This window comes from Peromyscus californicus, unplaced genomic scaffold, assembly GCF_007827085.1.
Source record: "Peromyscus californicus insignis strain IS unplaced genomic scaffold, ASM782708v3 Scaffold_1__1_contigs__length_55948999, whole genome shotgun sequence".
Classification (NCBI taxonomy): domain Eukaryota; kingdom Metazoa; phylum Chordata; class Mammalia; order Rodentia; family Cricetidae; genus Peromyscus; species Peromyscus californicus.
The window spans coordinates 55,267,915-55,289,144 of record NW_026294492.1 but is presented as its reverse complement, the minus strand read 5'-3'; the positions used below and the strand labels follow the sequence as shown (position 1 = coordinate 55,289,144).

At 57.9% G+C, this 21,230-nt stretch overlaps 2 protein-coding genes and 1 long non-coding RNA gene across 8 annotated transcripts; 1 reads left to right on the top strand and 2 right to left on the bottom strand.

Annotated features, from left to right (window-relative positions):
• The first annotated feature begins 6,987 nt into the window (after positions 1-6,987).
• On the top strand, positions 6,988-12,630 carry Fstl3 (follistatin like 3). Its single transcript, XM_052747297.1, is given in 6 exon segments — positions 6,988-7,529; positions 8,675-8,860; positions 10,077-10,126; positions 10,128-10,293; positions 11,207-11,434; positions 11,516-12,630. Coding segments are annotated over 6 exon segments (771 nt in total). The 5' UTR covers positions 6,988-7,432; the 3' UTR covers positions 11,560-12,630.
• Positions 7,655-10,047, bottom strand: LOC128116027 (uncharacterized). Of its 3 annotated transcripts, XR_008220354.1 has the most exons (3): positions 9,277-10,047; positions 9,029-9,113; positions 7,655-8,852 (listed from the first exon to the last, which is right to left on the bottom strand). It is a non-coding gene; the product is annotated as an uncharacterized LOC128116027 (long non-coding RNA). The 3 variants fall into 3 exon arrangements; XR_008220352.1 differs by lacking the exon at positions 9,029-9,113 and having other exon boundaries at positions 9,256-10,047; XR_008220353.1 differs by lacking the exon at positions 9,029-9,113.
• Positions 12,631-12,748: 118 nt separating the features above from the next.
• Positions 12,749-21,052, bottom strand: Prss57 (serine protease 57). 4 transcript variants are annotated; one of them, XM_052747290.1, is made up of 6 exons: positions 18,665-21,052; positions 17,205-18,337; positions 16,252-16,405; positions 15,163-15,307; positions 14,003-14,266; positions 12,749-13,538 (listed from the first exon to the last, which is right to left on the bottom strand). In XM_052747290.1, the coding sequence occupies exons 2-6, from the start codon at positions 17,275-17,277 to the stop codon at positions 13,347-13,349; spliced, it is 828 nt and encodes a 275-aa protein (XP_052603250.1). In that variant the 5' UTR covers positions 17,278-18,337; positions 18,665-21,052; the 3' UTR covers positions 12,749-13,346. The 4 variants fall into 4 exon arrangements, with proteins under 4 accessions (XP_052603250.1, XP_052603251.1, XP_052603249.1 ...); XM_052747291.1 differs by having other exon boundaries at positions 17,205-17,310; XM_052747289.1 differs by having other exon boundaries at positions 17,205-21,052.
• Positions 21,053-21,230: the final 178 nt, after the last annotated feature.

The following is a 21,230-nucleotide window of genomic DNA, read 5'->3' as shown; positions in this document are numbered from 1 at the left end:
GGAAGGAAGAACCTCTAGCTTGCAGGCAGCCCATGTCTCTGTGTGACCCTTGAGGAAAGGATGAAACCTGCGTCATCTTTTAGGCTAGGTCCAGAATGTTCCTGAAGTTAGTTCCTGTACTGATTTTCTCATTCACTCAACATTCATCGAGCACCTATGAAGTGCATACCAACACCCAGCCCCAGGAGGTCAGGGGAAGGATGGAATTCTAGACTGACCTTGGATGTGTCTGACGGCACAAGAGGGGCTTCCTGGGGGCAAGGAGGGTGCAATGGAACCAGACTTTTGAGGAAAGAATAGGAGTTGCTCGGAGCTGGGCTTCTTGCAAAAAGTGGCCATTCAGCCAGCTCACTGGCCATCTCTCTGTCCAGGAGTCCCATTCATTTTGGCGTTGACCACCAGAGGGCGTATGACACCCATCAATGGGGCCTAGTTACCTAGCGCCAAGTCTTGTGGTATGCAGAGACTTCAAAGCAGCCCCAGGGTTGTTTAAATACAGCGACATTCATTGGAGATACCCTCCACGGGGCAGCTCAGGGTAGCTGATAAGTTATTGGGCAGTGGGCGTGAGCTGACCTCCCACCAGGCCATTGCTGTCTGACTTCGGGCGAATCGTTTAACCTTTCTCAGAACCATGGCAGAGATTGCCCCCTGGGAACCTCATCCCTTGCATTTGCTGCTTGCCCCTGGCCACCCAGGTCCACCTCCAGTCTTGCACTGCAGGGTGAGATTCAGTGATCAGGCACATGGGACCCAGCAGCCCTGGAAGCTGTGGCCTGCAGGGGTCCATTGGTAACCAGGTGGTTGTGTGACTTTTATGGCTGTTGATATAGATTAGGGAGGAGGGCACCATCCATATCCAGGGCTCATGAGGCTTCCAATGTCCCCCAGGGTCCAGTTCTACTGGTCAACAAGAGACACAGGCACCTGCCCAAGTCCTTGACACCTGCAGGGGAAGATTTCCAAAGTTCTACAGTGGGGACCAGAGCCTGGGCCTGTGAACCTCAGTGCAGGAGGCTCTTCCTTCTTCAGACCAAGGGCTTGGCAGCCTCTCCCATCAGCCCAAGATGCAAGCTGTACTTTCCCGAGCAGCCATGTCCCTAAGGTTGTCTCACCTATGTGATGAGTCTCTCTGAGAGAAGCCTTGTCTGCGGTTCAGCAGCTCTGACTCCTCACCCAGCTCTCCCTAACCTCTGGCTTCTGTCTCTGCACACTGAGCCCAGCTGCTCAACACTCCACCCCATTAAGCAGGCAAGCGTCTTCCAGGTGGACTCTGGAGGTTCCTGTTTAGTTACTGTATTTGGGGAACAAGTCATCCCACCTACGGGAGACATTGACCCAGGAGCGTCTCAAGTTCAAAGCCAGTCTGGGGTACAGAGTGGCTCAAGTCCAACCTGGCAACTTAATGAAACCATGTGTTAAAAAGCAAAGAGCCCAGGGCATGACTCAGAGGATGTCATTCCCCAGAACCCCCAGTGAGGATCTGGGGACCGCTGTTTAGGGGTGGAGCACCTGCCTGGAATCCCCCACCCCAACCCCGTGAAGGGCTGGGGGCATGGCCAGGTGGAGCCCCGCCTAGAATCCCCCAGTGAGGGGCTGGGGGCGTGGTCAGGGTGGAGCCCCGACTAGAATCCCCAGTGAGGGGCTGGGGGCGTGGTCAGGGTGGAGCCCCGCCTAGAATCCCCCAGTGAGGGCTGGGGGCGTGGTCAGGGTGGAGCCCTGCCTAGAACCCCCCAGTGAGGGGCTGGGGGCGTGGTCAGAGTGGAGCCCCGACTAGAATCCCCCAGTGAGGGGCTGGGGGCGTGGTCAGGGTGGAGCCCCGCCTAGAACCCCCCAGTGAGGGGCTGGGGGCGTGCTCAGGGTGGAGCCCCGCCTAGAATCCTCCAGGGAGGGGCTGGGGGCGTGGTCGGGGTGGAGCCCCGCCTAGAATCCCCAGTGAGGGGCTGGGGGCGTGGTCAGGGTGGAGCCCCGCCTAGAATCCCCAGTGAGGGGCTGGGGGCGTGGTCAGGGTGGAGCCCCGCCTAAAATCCTCAGTGAGGGGATGGGGGCGTGGTCAGGGTGGAGCCCCGCCTAGAACCCCCCAGTGAGGGGCTGGGGGCGTGCTCAGGGTGGAGCCCCGCCTAGAATCCCCAGTGAGGGGCTGGGGGCGTGGTCAGGGTGGAGCCCCGCCTAGAATCCTCCAGGGAGGGGCTGGGGGCGTGGTCGGGGTGGAGCCCCGCCTAGAATCCCCAGTGAGGGGCTGGGGGCGTGGTCAGGGTGGAGCCCCGCCTAGAATCCTCAGTGAGGGGATGGGGGCGTGGTCAGGGTGGAGCCCCGCCTAGAATCCCCAGTGAGGGGCTGGGGGCGTGGCTCAGAGGTAGGGCACATGCTTGCATGGGCTCAATTCTCAGTACTAGGAAAACAGATGCCAACATCGAGGCCAGTAAAATGGTTCTGTGGGTTAAGTGCTGCGAACCTGATAGCCTAAGTTCAATATCCAGCACCCTCTTGGTGAAAAGAGAGCTCCAACTCCTGCAAGTTGTTCTCTGACCCCGCAGACACATGCACTTTGACATACGCACCCCTGTACACACATACACAGTGAGTGTAGTAAAAATTCACTCGGAGCCCAAACAAACTGGGTTTCAGTGCAGCAAGACTCTGGGATTAGTCCTCGGAACTCTCAGGGTAAAATGGAAAATAAAACCTGCACCTTTGTTACTGTAGCAAACAGGAGGCCCCGCTTGTGCAGCCACTGCAGGCTGGACACTGCATCCGCTGGAGTCATCCATCCTGTCCTTGGCCAGAGCTGGGCCACACGGTCATGCTGCCCAGGGACTAGAAAGAGGGGTGACTGAAGACACTGGCCGGCCAATTTCAACTAACGAGGACTTACTGTCATCACCAAGGACAGGACCTGCTCTGTAATAGACACGGCTGCCTGATTCCCTTGGGCTGGAGAGATGGCTCAGTGGATAACCATACATACAGCTTTTGCGGAATCTGAATTCAATTCCCAGCACTCGCGTCAAGTGACTGACAGCTGCCTGTAACTTCCGCTCCAGGAGCTCTGGCGCTCTCTTCTGGCCTCTGGGTATCTGCACACCCATGTAAATACCCACCCACAGATATACACATACAGATAATTTAAAATAAACCTGTTTTTGTTTTAAGATTGGCATCCTTATCAGATAGGGGAGCGTTTCTGTGGAAAGGGGCTGACATGAGAATGTGAACAGGAAGGGCCTGGAACTTAGGTGGGTAGACCTGGAGTTGTTCTATGGCTTTAAGAAGTCACGGTGGTGTGGAGCTAGGGAGAGCCACTGTGGAGTCTTCAGGCTGTGCCTTGGTTCTCACATCACTTATCCTTCTTACTTGGAGAGGGACGCTGTCACATTCTCATCTCCAGAGTGTGGGGCCTGGAACGTCCTGCAGAGAGCCACAACCCACATCCTAGAAGCAGAAGCACCAGGACACGGCTCCCTAAGAGCCCTAAGAACCTGCCACTCTGTGCCCTCAAGACTCCATTTGAATGAAATGCAGGGCAATGCTCTGGAAATGCTGTAGAAACTTACTATATACTGACTTCAGCTTACAGGGAAGGACTTCAGGCATGGCTGAATCCAGAACTTCTGATGCCATAGCAGATACCTTCGGCCCTACCGGCTCTGCGTCTTGCCTGGCTGGCTTCCTTCTGGCCATTGGCAGGGGCAGCCTGCAGCTGTGAGATCTGCCTTCCAACTCAGCAAGTTATACAGGCGTGGGCCAGGCCCAGTCAAAGAAAGAAAATGTGGGAGCAGGTCTCCTGTAGCCCAGGCTGGCCTTGAAATGTAGTGGTGGATGACCTTGGACTCCCAGAGTCTTCCCAGGGTGGGGTGGGAGAGCAGTTGGCTCCCACTTCCTGAGTGCTAGTCTAGCAGGTCTGCAGGGTGGAACCCAGGGCTTCCCGCCACTCTGGTGACATCTGAGCTATGGCTGCGGCTCTGTTTGTTTTCTGGATTTTGTTGTTGTTGATGTCTGGCTGGCCTGGACCACTCTGTAGATCAAGTTGGCCTTGAAATCACAGAGATTAAAGGTGTGTGCCACCACACCTGACTGGCCCCGTTTGATTTTTGAGTCAGGGTCTTTCCATGCAGCCCAGGCTAGCTAAAACTTGTCATCCTCCTGCCTCAGCCTGGGATGGATTCGTGCATGCCTTCACACCCAAGGCTTTGAAGGTCCTTAGCTGGATAGTTTCTTGTAACTAGAGAAAGAGACAGATCCCCAGACTCTGGGTTAGAGACCTGCATAACTAGAGGCCATTGTCCTATCTGCCCCACTTAAATTGTCCTATGTCTGCCGCGAGGCACAAACATTCAGACTTTCAAGCCTCAACAGATCCTTTCTTTGTGCCTAGTTGTAGCAGAATGATCTGGAGTCCCAGACCAGCTTGAGCTACAGAACAAGACTTTCTGTCAAAAAGAAGTGAGGGCTGGGATGTGGCGGAACAGTGGAGCACTGGGCAAACAACCCCGGGCTTCTGAGTTGAGACCCTTGGCACCCACGGACAAAGCTGGGTGTGTGGATATAACCTGTGCTGGGGAGGCAGACACGGGAGGATTCCCTGGGGCTCTCCAGCCAACCAGTCTAGCTGAATTAGTGACTTCCAGCATCACCGAGAGACCCCATTTCGAAATATAAGGTGGAAAGCAGTCAGGTGTGGGCCCCAGGCCCCTGGCCTCTGGCCGCCGCTCACACAGACACGTACACACAGACCCCTCCTCAGCCAGCCATGACCTCTCCTGTTGGTCTCAAGCGTGGCTTCACCCTCCAGGCTCTTCAGGGGTCGAGGGGTCTCGAGTCTGTCATTTCCTCTGTGCTCCGGGGTCTGGGTGAGAGAGAAGTCTGTGAAGTTGAGCAGAGATCATGGGCGTGAGCCGAGAACAACCGACTCTCAGAGCTTGGCGGTAGGAAGTGGGCAGCAGGGGAGAGAAGGCTGAGTTGGGGACAGTTGTGCCAAGGGTGTCCCTGGGGAACCCATGGGTTCCCAGTATGTGGGAGCAGGACAGAGAGGGGCCCTGAACCCATGCCAGCCACACAATGGTCCTTTGATTCACCCAGCCCAGGCCACAGTGGCCCAACACGAGGGGTCAGGCCTCGGCCAAGGTCAGTGCTGTCCACCCCCAACTGCCTCCTGCAAGCTCTTGGTGAGAACACAGGGTCCCATGCCCCGCCCAACCTAGGAGCATCCTTGGGGGAGCTGCCAGAGACCAGGGCCAGGTCAGTACCCTCCCTCATTGGCACTGGACAGCTCTAGTAAGGAAAAGAACGGCTTCTGCGGCCAGTGATCTGCCGGGGCCTCACTGTGTGATGCCAAGAAGTGGGAAGATGTCACCTGAAGGGGTCTGGAGTAGATGTAAGGACGGGGTGATCTCAGGAGACCCAGTGTTCCCTATAGCACCCCCATATTTTCTAGCTATAGATTAATTTATCTGTGTATTTTTTAAATATATTTATTTTATACGAGTGAGTGTTTCACCTGCCATGTCTGTGTACCATGTGTGTGCAGTACCCGAAGAGGCCAGGAGCGGGCGTCAGATCCTCTGCAACTGGAGTTACAGACAGTTGTGAGCTCCGTGTGGGTGCTGGGAACCGAACCCCAGTTCTCTGGAAGAGCAGCCAGTGCTCGTAACTGCTGAGCCATCTCTCCAGGCCCTTATTTGTGTATTTTGTTGTCTAAACCATGAGCTGGGTGAGGACAATACTACATCATCCTTGGTCACTGGGATCCCCCACACCACAGCTTGTCCACTAATTCCCCCAAATCCACAAGGGACTCCATAAGACCCAAGGGCATTTCAAGGAAAAGTGAGCTAGCTACTTTGGAGGCCCCCAGATGGGGGGTTCTAGGTTCAAGAGAGAAGACCCCAGACCCTCTGGCCTGAGGCCCCAGAGCACAAAACACCCCAGACCCATGCCAGTATTACCCTCATGGACTGTGGAAATCTCATGGCACCTGTGGTCTATCTACGCCGGAAGCTGGGTGTTTACCTGGGAGGGAGAGGAGAAGAGTCCCCCAGTCTTTTCGACACATTTTTGTGTGTGTGTGCCACAGCTAGTGTAGGGTCAGAGGATTAGACAACTTGCAGGAGTCAGGTCTCCGTCTTCTGAGTCTCTGCGGCGTCCTGGGGATGGAGCTCAGGTTGGCAGGCATGGCCCCACACACCTTCACTCTTTGAACCAGCTTTTTGTGGGGTTATTTTGAGGCAGGGTCTCACCATGTAGCCCTGGGTGTCCTGGATCTCACTCTGCAGACCAGGCTGGCCTCGAACTCACAGAGATCTGCCTGACTCTGCCTCCCAATGCTGGGATTACAGGCCTGGCCACTGAGCCATCCTGACTGTTTTGAGACAGGGTCTCCCTGGCCTGGACTCCTTAGGTAAACCAGTTTGGATTTGAACTTGTGACCCTCCTAAGTGCTGGGATTCTAGGGTGTGCCTCCCTGCCTGATTTCTTTCGTGGGTGTGTGTGGGTCCATGTGCACATCGGGTGTTCTGTTTCAGCACTCTGGGCCTTGGACACCGACTCTCTCTAAAGTTGGAGCATGGCTCCCGGCCAGCAAACCCCAGCGACCCTCCCGTCTCCACTCCCCGCCGTTCCGGGGTCACAGGCCCTCTTGCCCTGCACGCTCAGCTCACACTACATGGGGGGCTGGAGTTTTGAACGCAGGTCCTCCTCTTTATTCAGTAATCAGTCTTAACTCCTGAGCCATCTTCTAACCTTGGGTTTTGTTTTTCCTTCTTGAGACAGGATCTCAGGTTGCCCAGGCTAGCCTGAAGTTCCCTCTGTCGCTGAGAATGACCTTGACCTCCTTGACCCGCCCGCAAGGTGGGGTGGCAGGTGTGCACCAACATGCCTTCTGCATGCTGGCCGAGCCCTCTACCCCCGACCAAGCTACTGATGGCTCTAGTCTGACTCACTCTGAACTCACAGCAATCCTCCTGCTTCAGCTAGAATGAGAGGTATGAGCCTTTAAACAGCTTGGAGCAGCTCAGGGACACCCTTTGCCACCTTGGGGCTGGTGAGTGTGAAGGTCAAGCCAGAGGCTGAAGAGACCAGATGGCAGCCTCATTGTCATGCCCAGCCCAGACTTTCAGACACACTCCAGGTGGAGACCCCAGGGGAACGCGGACACCTGGCGGTGTCCACCTTAGTCACCTCCATGCCCCCCGGGCTGCAGTTTGTGACCTGACCCCACTGTGGGCTGTTCTTCCTAGACAACTGTCTGGTTCCCAGATGGGATAGGGCCTGCCCCCGGCGGCCACCCCCGCGCAGGCCCGGGCCCTGCGCCTAGGGGACACGTCCGTCCCGCCGCGCCCCGCCCCGCCCGCCGCCGCCGGCCCCGCCCGCCTTGGGCTTTTATAGGCCGAGGCGCCCGCACTCCCTGAGTCCCTGCTGCTGCCCCACACTCGCCATGCGTCCTGGGGCACTGTGGCCGCTGCTTTGGGGAGCCCTGGTCTGGGCGGTGGGATCCGTGGGCGCCGTGATGGGCTCGGGGGATTCCGCGCCCGGTGAGTGGGGCTGGGCGGAAGGGGCGGGCGAGCGGGCCACCCACGTGGCCTGCGGAATGCGGCAGGGGGATGTCTAGGGTGCGCTCTGGCTGGGTGGGCGAGTGGGGTGCTCCACGCCTCCAGCCTCAAGAGAGGACTGACATTTATTTATTAAGCTCTTATTGTTTGCCTGCTTTCCCATGAGTCCACAGAACCCAAAGTTGTGGGTACTTTTTCCATCCCCGTTTTCAGGATGGGTAAACTGAGGCTCGGGGTCATGAACCTCTGGTAAGTGACACTGTGGGTGGCCCCTTTAGAGAGACATCTCTTTTAGAGAGACATCTCTGGGTGGCCAGACCTGCTAATGCCATCTGGGTAGAGGGTTTCAGGATTCCTTGGAATGTCTGTTAGAATGGTATACCTGCATCTGGCTTGGAGAGCTCTAGCCTCAGTTTCCCGTTTTGAAAAGTGTTTGCTGAGGTGGGGGGCCCAGTTCGTGGAAGGCGTCCAGTAGTGTCTCCTGAGCACGGATGAGTCCTGATACAGGGGATGCGGCTGTCCCCATTTAAGGGTGAAGAAAGCTGGGCTCTGCGTTCCAGCCTCTACCCCGCCCCGCGGGGCTGCCGGCCTCCAGGGGAGCCGAGCCCCCTCCCCTAGGGCCGCGTCCCCCGTCCCATCCCAGGGGAGTGAGCTCACGCAGAGGGAATGTTCCCCGTTGGAGTGAGTAAGAGGCGGCTGGGGGGGGCTGCAGGCCGGGGCTCGGCCGCCCTGGGCACTGTCTAGACAGAGGGCAGAGGCGGGAAGCCAGTGCAGGCCCACAGACCCTCACATGCCGAGTGCCTGGCATTTGAAGGGGCCGGGCAGGGTGCCAGTTCTCAGGCCCGGAGGCCGGGCAGAGCTGGTGGTGGAGCACTGGGGTGCGGCTCAGAGGAGGAGGGCTCCCCACAGAGCAGAGTCAGGACCAAAACTGTGGCTTTCTGTCCCGTCTTCCTGAGTAGGGGGACAGGATACCCATGATGGCTATGGACAGCTCTCAGTTGGAGGGGGCATTAGGCCTGGGGTGTTGGGGGTTGGTTAGGAGTTTGCTACAGAGACTATACACACAGAATAATTTGTAGGTAGAGGTGGGGGCCTGGAGTCACCCTCCAACTCCTCCTGTGGCATAGGCGGTGTCTGCTGGCTCCAGCAGGGCAGAGAGGCCACCTGCAGTCTGGTGCTGAAGACCGACGTCAGCCGCGAGGAGTGCTGTGCCTCCAGCAACATCCACACAGCCTGGTCCAACTTCACTCACCCAGGCAACAAAATCAGCCTGCTGGGCTTCCTGGGCCTCGTCCACTGCCTCCCCTGCAAAGGTGAGGATTGGGGTCGGGGGGGGGGGGGGGCCGGAGCCGCAGAGAGCCCCAGCCTGTCTCCATCGTCACCCACACGCCGCGGCCCTGAGTACCGCCAATTTTACGTGGTTAATATGCCTGAGAATGCCCCCCCCCGTCCCTGCTGAGAACAGAGTGGCATCCAGATACCCTCTGCCTTGGAGGGAGCGCGGGTCGGAGGGTACCCCGGTCTCTCTGTGATCAGGGCTGAACCAGCAAGGACCTGGAGGAAGTGCTGGGGAAGGACGTGGAGAATTTGGGCATTAGATGTAGGGTATTGGGAGATGATTAGGAGTTTGCTGGGTGGACCCCACAAGGAAGAGTGCACTGGGGCTAGGGTCGGTCTCTAGGAGGGTGGGTGCCCTCAGGCAGCTTACCCAGGAGGCTAGGCTGCAGACCTGAAGGGCAAGCCCAGGTGCTTGCGCTGGCCTGTGGGACAGGATTGACGTCGGGTCAGCCTGGCTGTGTCCACCGCCACAGACCCTCCTCCAGACCCCACCCCTGGCTTCTGGGAAGAGAACAGACACCCAGAAACAGGCGCCTGGCCTGGGTGTGAGGGCTGATGACTGCCCTCTCCAGCCTCCTGTGGCCCCTCCCTTTAGTTCTTAGATTTCCTAAAGTTGGCTAGAGGGTCGGCTCCAGATGTCCGGGTGGGTGGTCCCTGTGGGGTGCCCAGGCGTAACCCTGCAATGTGGGTCTCTCCAGCCCTTTACACCGGGAAACCGAGGCCAGAGAGTTCAGGGTCTGTTCGTCTGTTCTCCAGACCCACAACGCAGCTGAACTGGGAGAGGGAGGGGTGTCCATTCTGATTCTAGCATGAAGTTCTCAAGCTAGGATGTTTTGGGGGTCCTCTTGTACTCAGAGCTGTAACAGCCTCAGTTTCCGCATCTGTAAAATGGTGGCTGAACCACATATTAAAAGGGACACGCGGCCAGGAGTGGTGGTGCAGGCCGATTCCCAGCACTTGGGAATAGAGGATCAGGAGTTCAAGGCCAGCCTGGGCTACAGGAGACCCTGTCTCAAAAGAGCAAAATAAAGAGTGCGGGGCATCCCAACACAAGACTGTCCAGCCGAGCCTCTTAGGGCAGGCTGGTTAGGGGAACCGTCAGGGCACACGCACGCAGTAGCCGTGCACTGGGGTGCGCCTGGACTCCAGTGGCACGTGGGAAACCCACCTGCGCGCGTCCTGTGTCCCCAGATTCCTGCGACGGAGTGGAGTGCGGCCCCGGCAAGGCGTGCCGCATGGTGGGGGGGCCGTCCCCACTGCGAGTGCGCACCCGACTGCCAGGGGCTTCCCGCGGGCTTGCAGGTCTGCGGCTCCGATGGCGCCACCTACCGGGACGAGTGTGAGCTGCGCGCCGCGCGCTGCCGCGGACACCCTGACCTGCGCGTCATGTACCGAGGCCGCTGCCAAAGTAAGGGACGCGGCGTGGAGAGGCGGGGCCGCGGAGAGGCGGGGCCGCAGAAGGTGAAAGCAGGGCCTGGGGGCGGGGCTAGGGAGATGAGGGCGGGGCGGGACCCGCAGGGCGGGGCGGGGCCCGGGAAAAGGTAGCGCACGGAGAGGGGTGGAGTCTCTGGAGGGGCGGGGCCTAATGGAGGTGTGACTAAGCAGGGGCGGAGCCTGGGGTAGAAGGGCCCGGGGAGAGATGGGCAGGGCCTGGAAGGGGCGTGGCCTAGTGTACTCTAGGGGCGGAGCCTTTGGGGGCGTGACCTGTACGAAGTCCGGGCCAAATGTTGGTAAACAGGCTCTAGGGGCGTGGCCACGTCGGCCGCACTCTAGGGACACTGGGGAGTGGCCCCGCTAGGGGGCGGGGCCTGAGGGAGGGGCAGGTCTATGCAAGACTGTGGGTCAGATCAGTGGGTGCCAAAGTCGCCGGCTGCGAGATTGAGCCCGAGCCCCGGGGTAGCTGCAACGCTCAGGCGTGTCTGGGGACAGGGCTGTGCGCGGCAGCACGTAGCGTTCCGCAGCCCCGCGGGCCAGCGTGCCCTCACAAGTGTGACGCGCGGGAGGAGGCTCGCGATGGGCTGCGGGGGAACGTGGGGGTAGCCACGGAGGCCGCCTGATGGGTGGAGCTTGGTGGAATGGGGCGGGGTTTGGCAGCTGAGGGGGGCTGTTGTCCTGGGGGCGGGGCTTCGCGGAGCCGGGGTGGGATTGGTTCTAGGGCCTGGTAGGCGGGAGCTGGTGTTCCAGGGCGGGGCTCGGGGAGGGGCGGCGCGGTTTTCCTCCCCAGGAAGGGGGCTTTCAGGTGGGGCCCTAGGGTGAGGGCGGCTGGACCCACGGGAGGAGACGCCGTGCAGCGCCTGACCCGCCCTCCCTCGGGCCCACAGAGTCCTGCGCTCACGTAGTGTGCCCGCGCCCCCAGTCGTGCCTTGTGGACCAGACCGGCAGCGCGCACTGCGTGGTGTGTCGCGCCGCGCCCTGTCCGGTGCCTTCCAGCCCCGGCCAGGAACTCTGTGGCAACAACAACGTTACCTATATCTCCTCCTGTCACCTGCGCCAGGCCACCTGCTTCCTTGGCCGCTCCATTGGGGTTCGCCACCCGGGCATCTGCACAGGTGAGACTCAGTGGGCCTGGGCATCGGTCCACCAAGGGGTGGTGCGTGCGCTCACTGTCGCCTTTCCCTCCATCCCTGCAGGTGCCCCCAAAGTACCGCCAGAGGAGGAAGAGAACTTCCTGTGAGCTGCAGCAGCTGGTGTTTGAGGCCGTCCCAATTTTATTTATTGTCGCAGAAAAGATTCTAATTTTCTAATTTATGTCACGTGGACGTCCCCCAAACCTGGCCTGGAACCACTTGTGGATCCCCTAGGATCCTGAGCACGTATCACAAAGGACTGAAGGGAGATGTTATAAGAGTTGGTATGTGCCATCACCAGGTACTGGGATCGAGTTATGACCCCAGACGCCTGCTGCCCAGGAAGGGCAGCTTCATGGAGACCCCGGCCTTGATATCTCCGCCTGCTTTCTAGGCTGGAGCTGAGTCTCAGGGCACAGTCAATGGTAGCTGTGCCCTCTGCAACTGCTGTTCACACGGGGCCTCCCGGCCTCAGATGGGGGGGCAGTTAGCCCAGAAACACTGGGTTCCTCCCTCTTTACTCCACTTAGAGTGGGACCCGGTGGGAACCTGGCTGACTGCGTAGTCTGTGGACACCAGAACTCACTGTGCCCAGAGTCACCCGAGTGCCTACTGTCCTGTTCTGGGGACCCCAGAATCAGCTTTTACCCAGGTCCCAGCCAGCCGCATTCATCACCAAGCTCTGCAACAGGTGGTGACATCAGCCAGGTGCTGTTTGGGGCATGACCCTTCACTCTGACAGCTGCCACTCAAAATTACCCACATGTGCCTTGAAGGAGACCAAAAAGAATGGGGAGCTGTGGCTCAGTGGTTAGAGTGCTTTCCCAGCATGCACAAAGCCCTGGGCTCCATCTCCAGCACCACATGAACAGACATGTCGGCACACACCTGCCATCCCAGCACACAGGAGGATCAGGAGTTCAAGGCCAGCCTGGGTTACCTGAGACCTTTTCTCTAAAAAATTAAAAAGGAAGACAAAATGTCAGCTCACAAACAGAGGCCCGTAGGAGGGTGCACAGCCCCCCATTTGGGGGCAAAGAGTCCCAGGTCTTCTCTACCCCCCAGTCCTCGGCTGTCCCCAAAAGTGTCCTTAGCCGGCAGCCTGGGCAGCCTCTCCCACCCTGGGGTTCTGCCTCACCAAAGAAATAAAGATGGTAAAAACCACCATGGTGACCAGGCTCAGCCTCCACCTGCCTCTTCTCTCTCAACCTGGGGACTGGGGTGGAGCGTGGGGCCAACCATGAGAGCTTCCAGAAAGATGCGGCACATGTTCACGGGTCCCTGGGAAGCATGGAGACAAGCAGAGGGGACGGAGAAGAAGTGGGCCCCTCTGGGGTCTGAGGTAGAGGGACAAGATGGCTCAGAAGTGAAGGCTTGCCCTCAGTGGAGGGACGGCGGCTGTTGGGATGATTACTAAGCTGAGGCAGCCTTTCCTAGGAGGCCAGGCTAATCCGCGGTTCCAGGATGGAGTGGCCATTTTGTTTTATTTTTTATCTTTTATCTTTTTGTCCTCGCTGTGTATTTTGGTCCCCTGTCTGTGTGTTAGTGAGGTTAGTCTGCCATCCATAAGGGGACAGAGCAGGTACAGAGGCCAGGAGCCACCTGGAGTGGGGACCTATGGTGTGGGAGTGGGTGATCTCGGGCGGGGAGCATAATGGGTGAGGGGCTGTGAAAGGGTCTTGAGTGCAGGGTTGAGGGGTTCCTTAGGGACACTGACCACACACGGAGCTGTAAGCCCTGTGTCTCGTTAGCCTTCAGTACCGCTCCTCATTTTGTATGGATGCCTGCAGCCCAAGCTGCAGGTTCTCCATGGTCTCCAGCCAAGCCACGGACTATTCCAGATTCGCCCATGGACACAGTGCCCTTCATCTCGGCCCCAGTAGGGGGCTGAGATTCAAACATCCCTCACAGAGCATCCCATAGAGCAAGGGGAGGAACTTCCCCGAACCACGTCCCAGATCCAGGCCACAAAAGCCGACACTTGAGTGTAGACATCCGGGGTCTTGGGGTCACCACACCAGAGGCCTGAGAAGGAGACAAGGCCGTGGGCCCGGCTCCCACAGACCAAGGGCCCCCCAGAGTCTGCCTGGAGTGACAAAAAAGTTGGAGTTAGGTGTTGCTCTTGGGGTCTTTGCCCCCCAAAGGAGTCTCTTCTATACAGACAGGTCTGTGGTCTTTGAGTGGTACACAGCCCGCATGGCGGTGTGCCCCTGTCTTCTGACGTGTCTCTCAAGTCTCAGCCCCCAGGCTGTCTTTTCTGTGTCCTGTCTACCCTAAAATCCCCAACTCACCCTGGAATCAAGCGTTAGAAGTCCAAGCGCCCCCTACTGGACCTGCCCCCTAAGCTCGTGTCCACAGCCCCAGGGCATTTCGTGCAGGGCACAGCCTGCAGAAATGAAGGGAACACCTCTGTCCAACCGCCCCTCACCTTCCTGGGCCTCATTTCTCCGTCTAGTCAAACATCAGTGGGACTCAGTTCTCAGAGGTAGCCTATGTCCAGCCCTGACCCCTCTGTGGGTCTCGGTTTCTCCAGACAACAGGCCATCTTACCGAGCAGAAACCACGCCACCGGCGGTCCCCGCTGCGGGTGCAGAGCACGGCAGGACTCAGCTGGCCCTGCCAGGAGCTGTTGCAAACACTCAGGTCCAGCACGCGCACCTCGGCTTCCATCAGCCCCGGGGGAGGCTCCTCAAAGTCAGACATGAAGCCCCAGCCGGACACACGGCAACGCGTCCCGGCCAAGGGTGGCCGGGCGCCTCTCCGTGGCAAGCGCAGTAGCCGGACAGCAGGGCCCAGGACAGCTGAGCCGTTCAGCTGCGGGAGGAATGCTGGAGTCAGAGCCGCAGCCCCTCTCCCCCAGGGCTCCCGAGCTGGGGTACCTTCCCATTCAGCCTCAGGCCTCAGATTAGACATCACTCTTCAGGAACCTCTCAAAGTCGTCAGTACAAAAGGCCCTCGGGCCGCTGGGTGCTGGTCGGCTGTGGGGCTGCCTGGGGTGGCTGCCTGGGGCCTCTGCAAGGTCTCCGGCTACTCAGCTGAAGGGGAGGACGGAATGACCAAACCTCCAGGCAAGGACTAGTCCATCTAGCTGCACCTTTACCTCAGTTTCCCCATTCTCCCCAGCCTGTTTCCCCACCTGTACTAGACATCAGGTGACTCTAGGGAGACTCACCCCCGGACTCCGGCAGTGGGAACCCTCATTGCCTCCTCTGTCCTACGAAACTGCCGTGCCCTGAAGCCCACGGTACCCAGGGAGCTTGCCGCTGTGTCTGTAGGCCAGCTCTGAGACACTCCCTTGAGAAACAGGACCTCGACGCTCTTGGCTTTGCTTTTTATTCCCAGAGGTGGGAGTCATGAAGGGTTCTGGGCAGCGGAGGTGTAGGGCAGGATTCAGGAGTCTGAGGTGCTACCAGGCATCTTCAAACAGAATTCCAGAACCCTTTCTTTCTTTGTCCCCAGAGACAGGGTTTCTCTGTGTAGTTTTGGAGCCTGTCCTGGATCTCACTCTGTAACCCCAGCATTCAGGAGGCAGAGGCAGGCAATCTCCGGGTTCGAGGCCAGCCTGGTCAATAGTGAGTTCCAGGACAGCCAGAACTACACAAAGAAACCCTGTCTTGAAAAGAGTTCATCCCCAGCCCCACAAAAAATTAAATAAACAAACTCAGAAGTCAGGTGGGCCCGGGTCTGCCAGCCACCCTCCTGCAGCTCACCCTTAACAGGCAGATGTCGTTGGCCTGTGTGGCAGGCTGGTAACTGGGATGCTGGACAAGAGCTGCAATGCTAAACACCTGTCGTGTGGGCTCCGCTTTGAGCAGTGCATGGGCCCCGAGCACCACCAGGCCAGTGGAGGGGTCCCTGCAGGGAGAGGAGAGGGGTAAGATCAGCTCATGCAGCCCCTCACAGTCCCCAGGGTTACAGCCCTCCTCCACTACAGCGGTGCTCCAGTCCTGGCAATATTAACGAGTTATAAAAATACACTTAACACAGCACAACCTTATTTGTTACAATTCTTACTTCCACAATACTATTTTGTAGTGCTGAGTATGAAACCAAAGCCTCAAGCTTCCTGCTAGACAAGTATGCTACCCATGGCCACGGCCCCAGACCCTCACTGGAGATTCTAGGTGGGGCTCCATCCTGACCACGCCCCCAGCCCCTTACTGGAGATTCTAGGCGGGGCTCCACCCCGACCACGCCCCCAACCCCTCACTGGGGGATTCCAGGCGGGACTCCACCCTGACCACGCCCCCAGCCCCTCACTGGGGGATTCTAGGCGGGGCTTCATTCTGACCACGCCCCCAGCCCCTCACTGGGGGATTCTAGGCGGGGCTCCATCCTGACCACGCCCCCAGCCCCTCACTGGGGATTCTAGGCGGGGCTTCATCCTGACCACGCCCCCAGCCCCTCACTGGGGATTCTTGGCGGGGCTCCACCTGACCACGCCCCCAGCCCCTTACTGGGGGATTCTGGGCAGGGGCTCTATTATTCAGCTACAACTCTACAACTATTTACTTATTTATTTTTGAGACAAGTTCCCAGTCTAGAGCTAAAACTTAGCTTCAGTTTTCCATCCTCCTGACTCAGCCTTCGAGCCTTCTGGCTAATTGGAATTCCCAGACCGGGCTGCCATTCCCAGCAGTAATGTGCGTGCTAACAGTAACACACTTTATGTTGAAGGTGATCATAGTTATTAAATTTGATTGTTATCACCAGAAGTGCCCCGGGGGAGGGTTGGTCCTGTCTGGGTCACATCCTAGCGATGGCCTTAAGTTCATCCCTCAGTGGCCCCAGCACATCACCTGTCTCTGAAGCAGTGGGCAGCTGACACCACCCAGTGGACATGGAGCAGAAAGCCTCCGCAGTGGTGACGGCCCTCGAAGCTCACAGAGACCATGTAGGGCCGGGAATGTGGTGTCACTTCATGGCCCCCGATAATCTGGGATCCACAGCAACCTGGGATAAGTGCGACTATGTGAAAGACCAGGACAGGAAGATGGACCAATGGAGGCCAGCCCTAGCAGGGGGCAGGAGTGGAGGCGGGGCTGAGAGGACAGGGGTAAACAGAGGCACTCAGGAGGCAGAGGCAGGCAATCTCTGTGGGTTCAAGGCCAGCCTGGTCTACATGGGAAAGTTCCAGAACAGCTGGGCTACATAGTGAGACCTTCCCTAAGTAAGGGTGGGGGAGAGAACAAGAACAGGAGAAACCCTGGACGACTGACGGGGTTCAGTAGCCAAAGGCAGTGGCTCCAACCTTGACAACCCGACCTCAATCCCAGGGACTCCCATGGCAGAAGGGCACAACCAACCCCTGTAAGTTTACCACTGGTTGCCACAAGCACCACAGACATATGATCCATCAAATAAATAAATGTAATTTTAAAAATAGGACACTTGGGGAAATGGTCCATCACTTAAAACCCCTGGCTGGTCTTGGGACTCAGGTTCGATTCCCAGCACCAACATGGTAGTGCCAACTCCAGTTCTAGGGGATCTGGCACCCTCTCCTAGCCTCCTCAGACACCCCTTGCATGCAGACATGCAGACAAAATACTCATAAAAAAGAAAGTATTAGGGAATCCAGAGCCCACAATCCTGTACCCGAGATGGCCAAGATCACTGCCTGGCACCGCACGCTCCAACCCACAGCCACCGTTCCTGGTTCAGCAGTTAGACTAGATGTGGGTCCTATTTGGGAGCCTAGGGTCACCGGGAGTCACCTTGGGTAGGGTTTAATGGCAGTTTGAGTTCTCACCAGGGGACCTCAGGGTCAGGGCAGCCGCCACCGCCAACAACAGGCATCCCCAGCGTCCAGTCCCTGGCGCCATGGCTGCAGCAGGACGGCAGCTCCCTGGCAAGGTCTGCAGATGCAGGAGGCACCCTCACCAACGGTCCAGCCCCAAAAGTAGGAACAAGGCTGTGGTCTGTGGTCAGGAGGTGGAGCAGGCATTTCTAGGAACCAGGGAAGGCAATTCGACTGTCCCCTGTCCCCAAGATCGCTGCTGGTGAGAGCCCAGAAGATCATTTTGTCAGCCCAGACTCATCCAACACCTTCCTACTAATTCATCAGACCCCGGCCGGGCTGAACACATACATCACGTGTGACTGCCCCTCAGACCGTCTCAGGGGACACAGTCACCCTGGAAGTGCCAACCTTGCCTACCCATCTGTCCCTGGCCAGGTAACCTTGGGCAAGCACCGTGACCCTTGACCTCAGTTTCCCCATCATGAACCTGGGGTCTGTAAGGACAATGAGGAAGCTGATCCTTTGGAGAGCCCTGGGTTTGGCTGACTTTGCTGCATTTTATTGAGCTCCTACTGTGTACTAGACGTGGCTGGAAGAAAGGAACAGCAGAGAGTGAGCCTGAGTCCTGGGGTCTAGCAGGATCTGTGCTAGGCTCGGGTTTCTTCACGGTGGGGACCTTTGGAAGAGGAAGTTCAGATAGGGTCTCATGTAGCCCAGGCTGGCCTCAACTTCAATATGTAGCTGAGGATGACCTTGAACTCCTATTCCTCCAGCCTCCACCTTCCAAGTGCCGGATGGGATGACAGGCGTGAGCTACCACAGGCTCACTTAAGTGGGAACTTAAGCCCCCCACGCTGTGGAGTGAAGTCTAGAGCACACAATGGCCGGACTTGCGCTGGTCCATGTTTGGTGGCCGGACTTGCGCTGGTCCATGTTGTTTGGTGGCCGGTGTCTCAGCTTCAGCTTAGCTGGACACAGCAGGCTGGCCCCCAAGTCGGCCTGCAAGACCTACCCCCACGGCTGATGCAAATGCCGGAGGAAGGGACAGAAGGACCCGGATGGACTCAGGACACACAATGGTGCTCAGATGGCAATGTCCCTGTGCAGCTCAGGGAGGGGGGCACAGGGCCAGCACGGTCACCCTGCAGGGAGAGGGCACCGTTGTCTTGGCTTCCTTTCCCCCAAGAGGCTCATTCCAGCCACCCTGAGGACGAAGGATGGAGTTCTGCACCGGGGGCTCTGGAGGGAGCCAGGGCTGGGGGCGGGGCAGGGGAGTGATGGTAACAGACAGCACTGCATGGTGGGGGGTGGGGGGAGAGATCTCAGATAGAGAAAGGGAGAGACACACACGGAGACAGCCACAAGGAGGGAGGGAGAGAGAACTGGAGACGGAATGAGGCAGAGATGGGGGGGGGGATGACAGAGACAAAGATAAGGACAGAAAGCCAGGCTGGACGGACGGTGCTCACCTCTAATCCCAGCACTCTGGAGACACTGGCAGGTGGGTCTCGGTCAGTTTAAGGCCAGCCTGGTTTACAGAGTTGCCAAAAAACAGAAAGAGGAGCCGGGGAGGTGGCTCAGCGGTTAGGGCCCTGGCTGCTCTTCCAGAGGACCTGGTTCTGTCCCCATCCCACCCGATGGCTCACAGTAGTTCCTAACTCTAGTTGCAGGGGATCTGATGCCCTCTTCTGGCCTCTGTGGGTACTGCATGCGTGTGGTCCATATGCACAGGAACATAAAAAATAAACATTAGCCAGTGGTGATGGCGCTCGCCTTTAATCCCAGCACTCGGGAAGCAGAGGAAGGCAGGTCCTTCTGAGTTCGAGGCCAGCCTGGGCTACAGAGAGAGTTCCAGCACAGCCAGGGCTACATAATGAGACCCTGTCTTGACAAAACAAAAGGAAAAACACACAGCAAGTGAAGGGAAGTGCAGACTGCAGACTCAGGGGAGCCCTTTCTGCTCCCCGACTTCCTTCCGCTTTGGCGATCAGTTGTGAAACGTAGAACCACCTTGTGTGGAGCTCAACCGCCGAGCTCACAGCAGCCTCCAGGAGCACTGCACAGCCTTGAGAAAGCCAGGGAGCTTTTCCGTCTCGGTCTGGGTATCTGGGAACCCTGTGAGGACTAGGGCTGGAGCGGGAGATAAATGTTCCCCAAGATCTCAGCCCTCCCATGTGCCCTCATTATGTAACCAATGAGAACCGCGAACCATGAGCCTCTACTGCTTCGTAACAGGCTCACATCTGGTTTTTTCTTTTCTTTTTCAATTAAAACTTTTTTTTAAAAAAAATCTCACTATATGGTGACCTTCCCACCTCAGTGCAGGGAGGAAAGGTGTGCGTCTCCATGCCTAGCCCCTGAATCCCTTACTTTTCTAATATTGTACTTTACATGGGTGCATGTTTCTGTGGGGGAGGGGAGAACGTGTGAGGGCCTGAGAACAACGTCCGTCCGTTCCTTAAGTGCCACCCACCTGGTGTCTTGAGACAGGATCTCTCCCTGGCCTGGAATTTGCCAGTTTGGCTAGGATGGACGATCAGGGAGCCCTAGGGCTCCTCCAATCTCCATTTCCCCAGTGCTGGGGTTACAGGCGCGTGCCCTCACACGATCGCACACAGGCGGGTGCCCTCACGCTCCCCTTAACTCGCTCATTCGGGAGACAAAGAACATTGCCTCTCTGAAGACACTGTTCTGAATCACCAATGCTTACAGTAAGAGCTCAATAATTCTCTTAGGCAGAAAAGACAGAGGCCCGGGAACAGCAAAGACACCAGCTACCTGTCAGTTTCAGAACCTAACGCAGGCTCAGCAGAATATGGCACTCAGCCTGTCTTTGTCAATAAAGTTTTGTTGTTGTTGTTTTGTATTTTTGGTTTTTTGAGACAGGGTTTCTCTATGTAACAGCTCTGGCTGTCCTGGAACTCGCTCTGTAGACTAGACTGACCTCGAACTCACAGAGATCTGCCTGCCTCTACCTCCTGAGTGCTGGGATTAAGGGAATGTGTCGTCACTGCCCAGCTATCAATAAAGTTTTATTGGCACACAGCATACGTATGGCCTATCAATGCCGATAAAGTTTTATTGGCACACAACCACCTCCACATATCTTCTCCTGCTCCTTTGGTGTCCACGACGGAGCACAGTTCTTGAAGCACAGACCGTCTGGCCCACAGCTCTGACCATGTTCACTATCTGGCTTTTTATCCGCCAAGTTCGCTGAACCCTGGGTGCGTCCTGGGCCCCGTTCTAAGAGCTGTGAGGCGAGGATGATGCTGTTAACCCTCCAGCAGTCTAAGGAGGTGGGATGGACAGAAAGACACAGAGGCCGCGAAATACATCCTCAGGAAAGATAGACAGGTGTGGAGAAGTAGGCCTGGCTGAGGCAGGGGGATCTCTCTGAGTTTCAGGACATCCTGGTCTACATAGTGGGACCCCGTCAAAAGAAAACAAAACCAAGGTGGACGGCTCCTGGAGAGGAGCTGAGGGTGTCCTTGGGCCTCCACACGCACACAAGGTGAACACACATGCTCCACAAAACCAAACGACAACTATTCTATCCTAGAGGCGCGTTTCGTGGCACACCCTCCCTGCTCTACCCCAAGGCCCAGTCTGTCCAGGGCCACGGGGCTGCAGCCCGGGAAGCCACGCGGTACACCCTCTAGGGGAGACAAGCCCTGAGCCTGTCTTACTGCGGCTCTCCAGGGTCCTGGGAACAAAGTCCGAGTTAACCTGCTGCCCCCTCGCTCACTCCGGCAGCGTCAGGGGGCTGACTAAACTCTTGAGTTCAAGAGACCAGACCCAACCGTTAGCCCAGGCTGGGCCTCCCGCGGAAGCTGAGTCCCCCCCCCCCCCCCCCCCCCCCGAAACCGCTGCTGTGGCTGTCCCGCGGCTCGGGGCTCCACTGCGGGCCCTCGGCTACACATCTGGGCTCTTTTCCTCCGGACGACGGGGTCCGGGACCTGAGCGACGCTTCGGGGCGCAGCTGCGCCGGTGCGGGGCGTCTGCGGCCGGCAGGAGGCGCGCGCGGGCGCGCGG

Excerpts from the sequence above, each read along its gene's own strand:
- Prss57 (XM_052747289.1), bottom strand. The coding sequence starts at position 17,277 with ATGGCGCCAGGGACTGGACGCTGGGGATGCCTGTTGTTGGCGGTGGCG. Across the intron at positions 14,267-15,162 it reads ACGACATCTGCCTGTTAAGG|CTGAACGGCTCAGCTGTCCT; the intron begins GTGAGCTGCAGG and ends TTCCTCCCGCAG. Across the intron at positions 13,539-14,002 it reads GGTGGCGTGGTTTCTGCTCG|GCAGACTCTGGGGGGCCCTT; the intron begins GTAAGATGGCCT and ends TTGTCACTCCAG.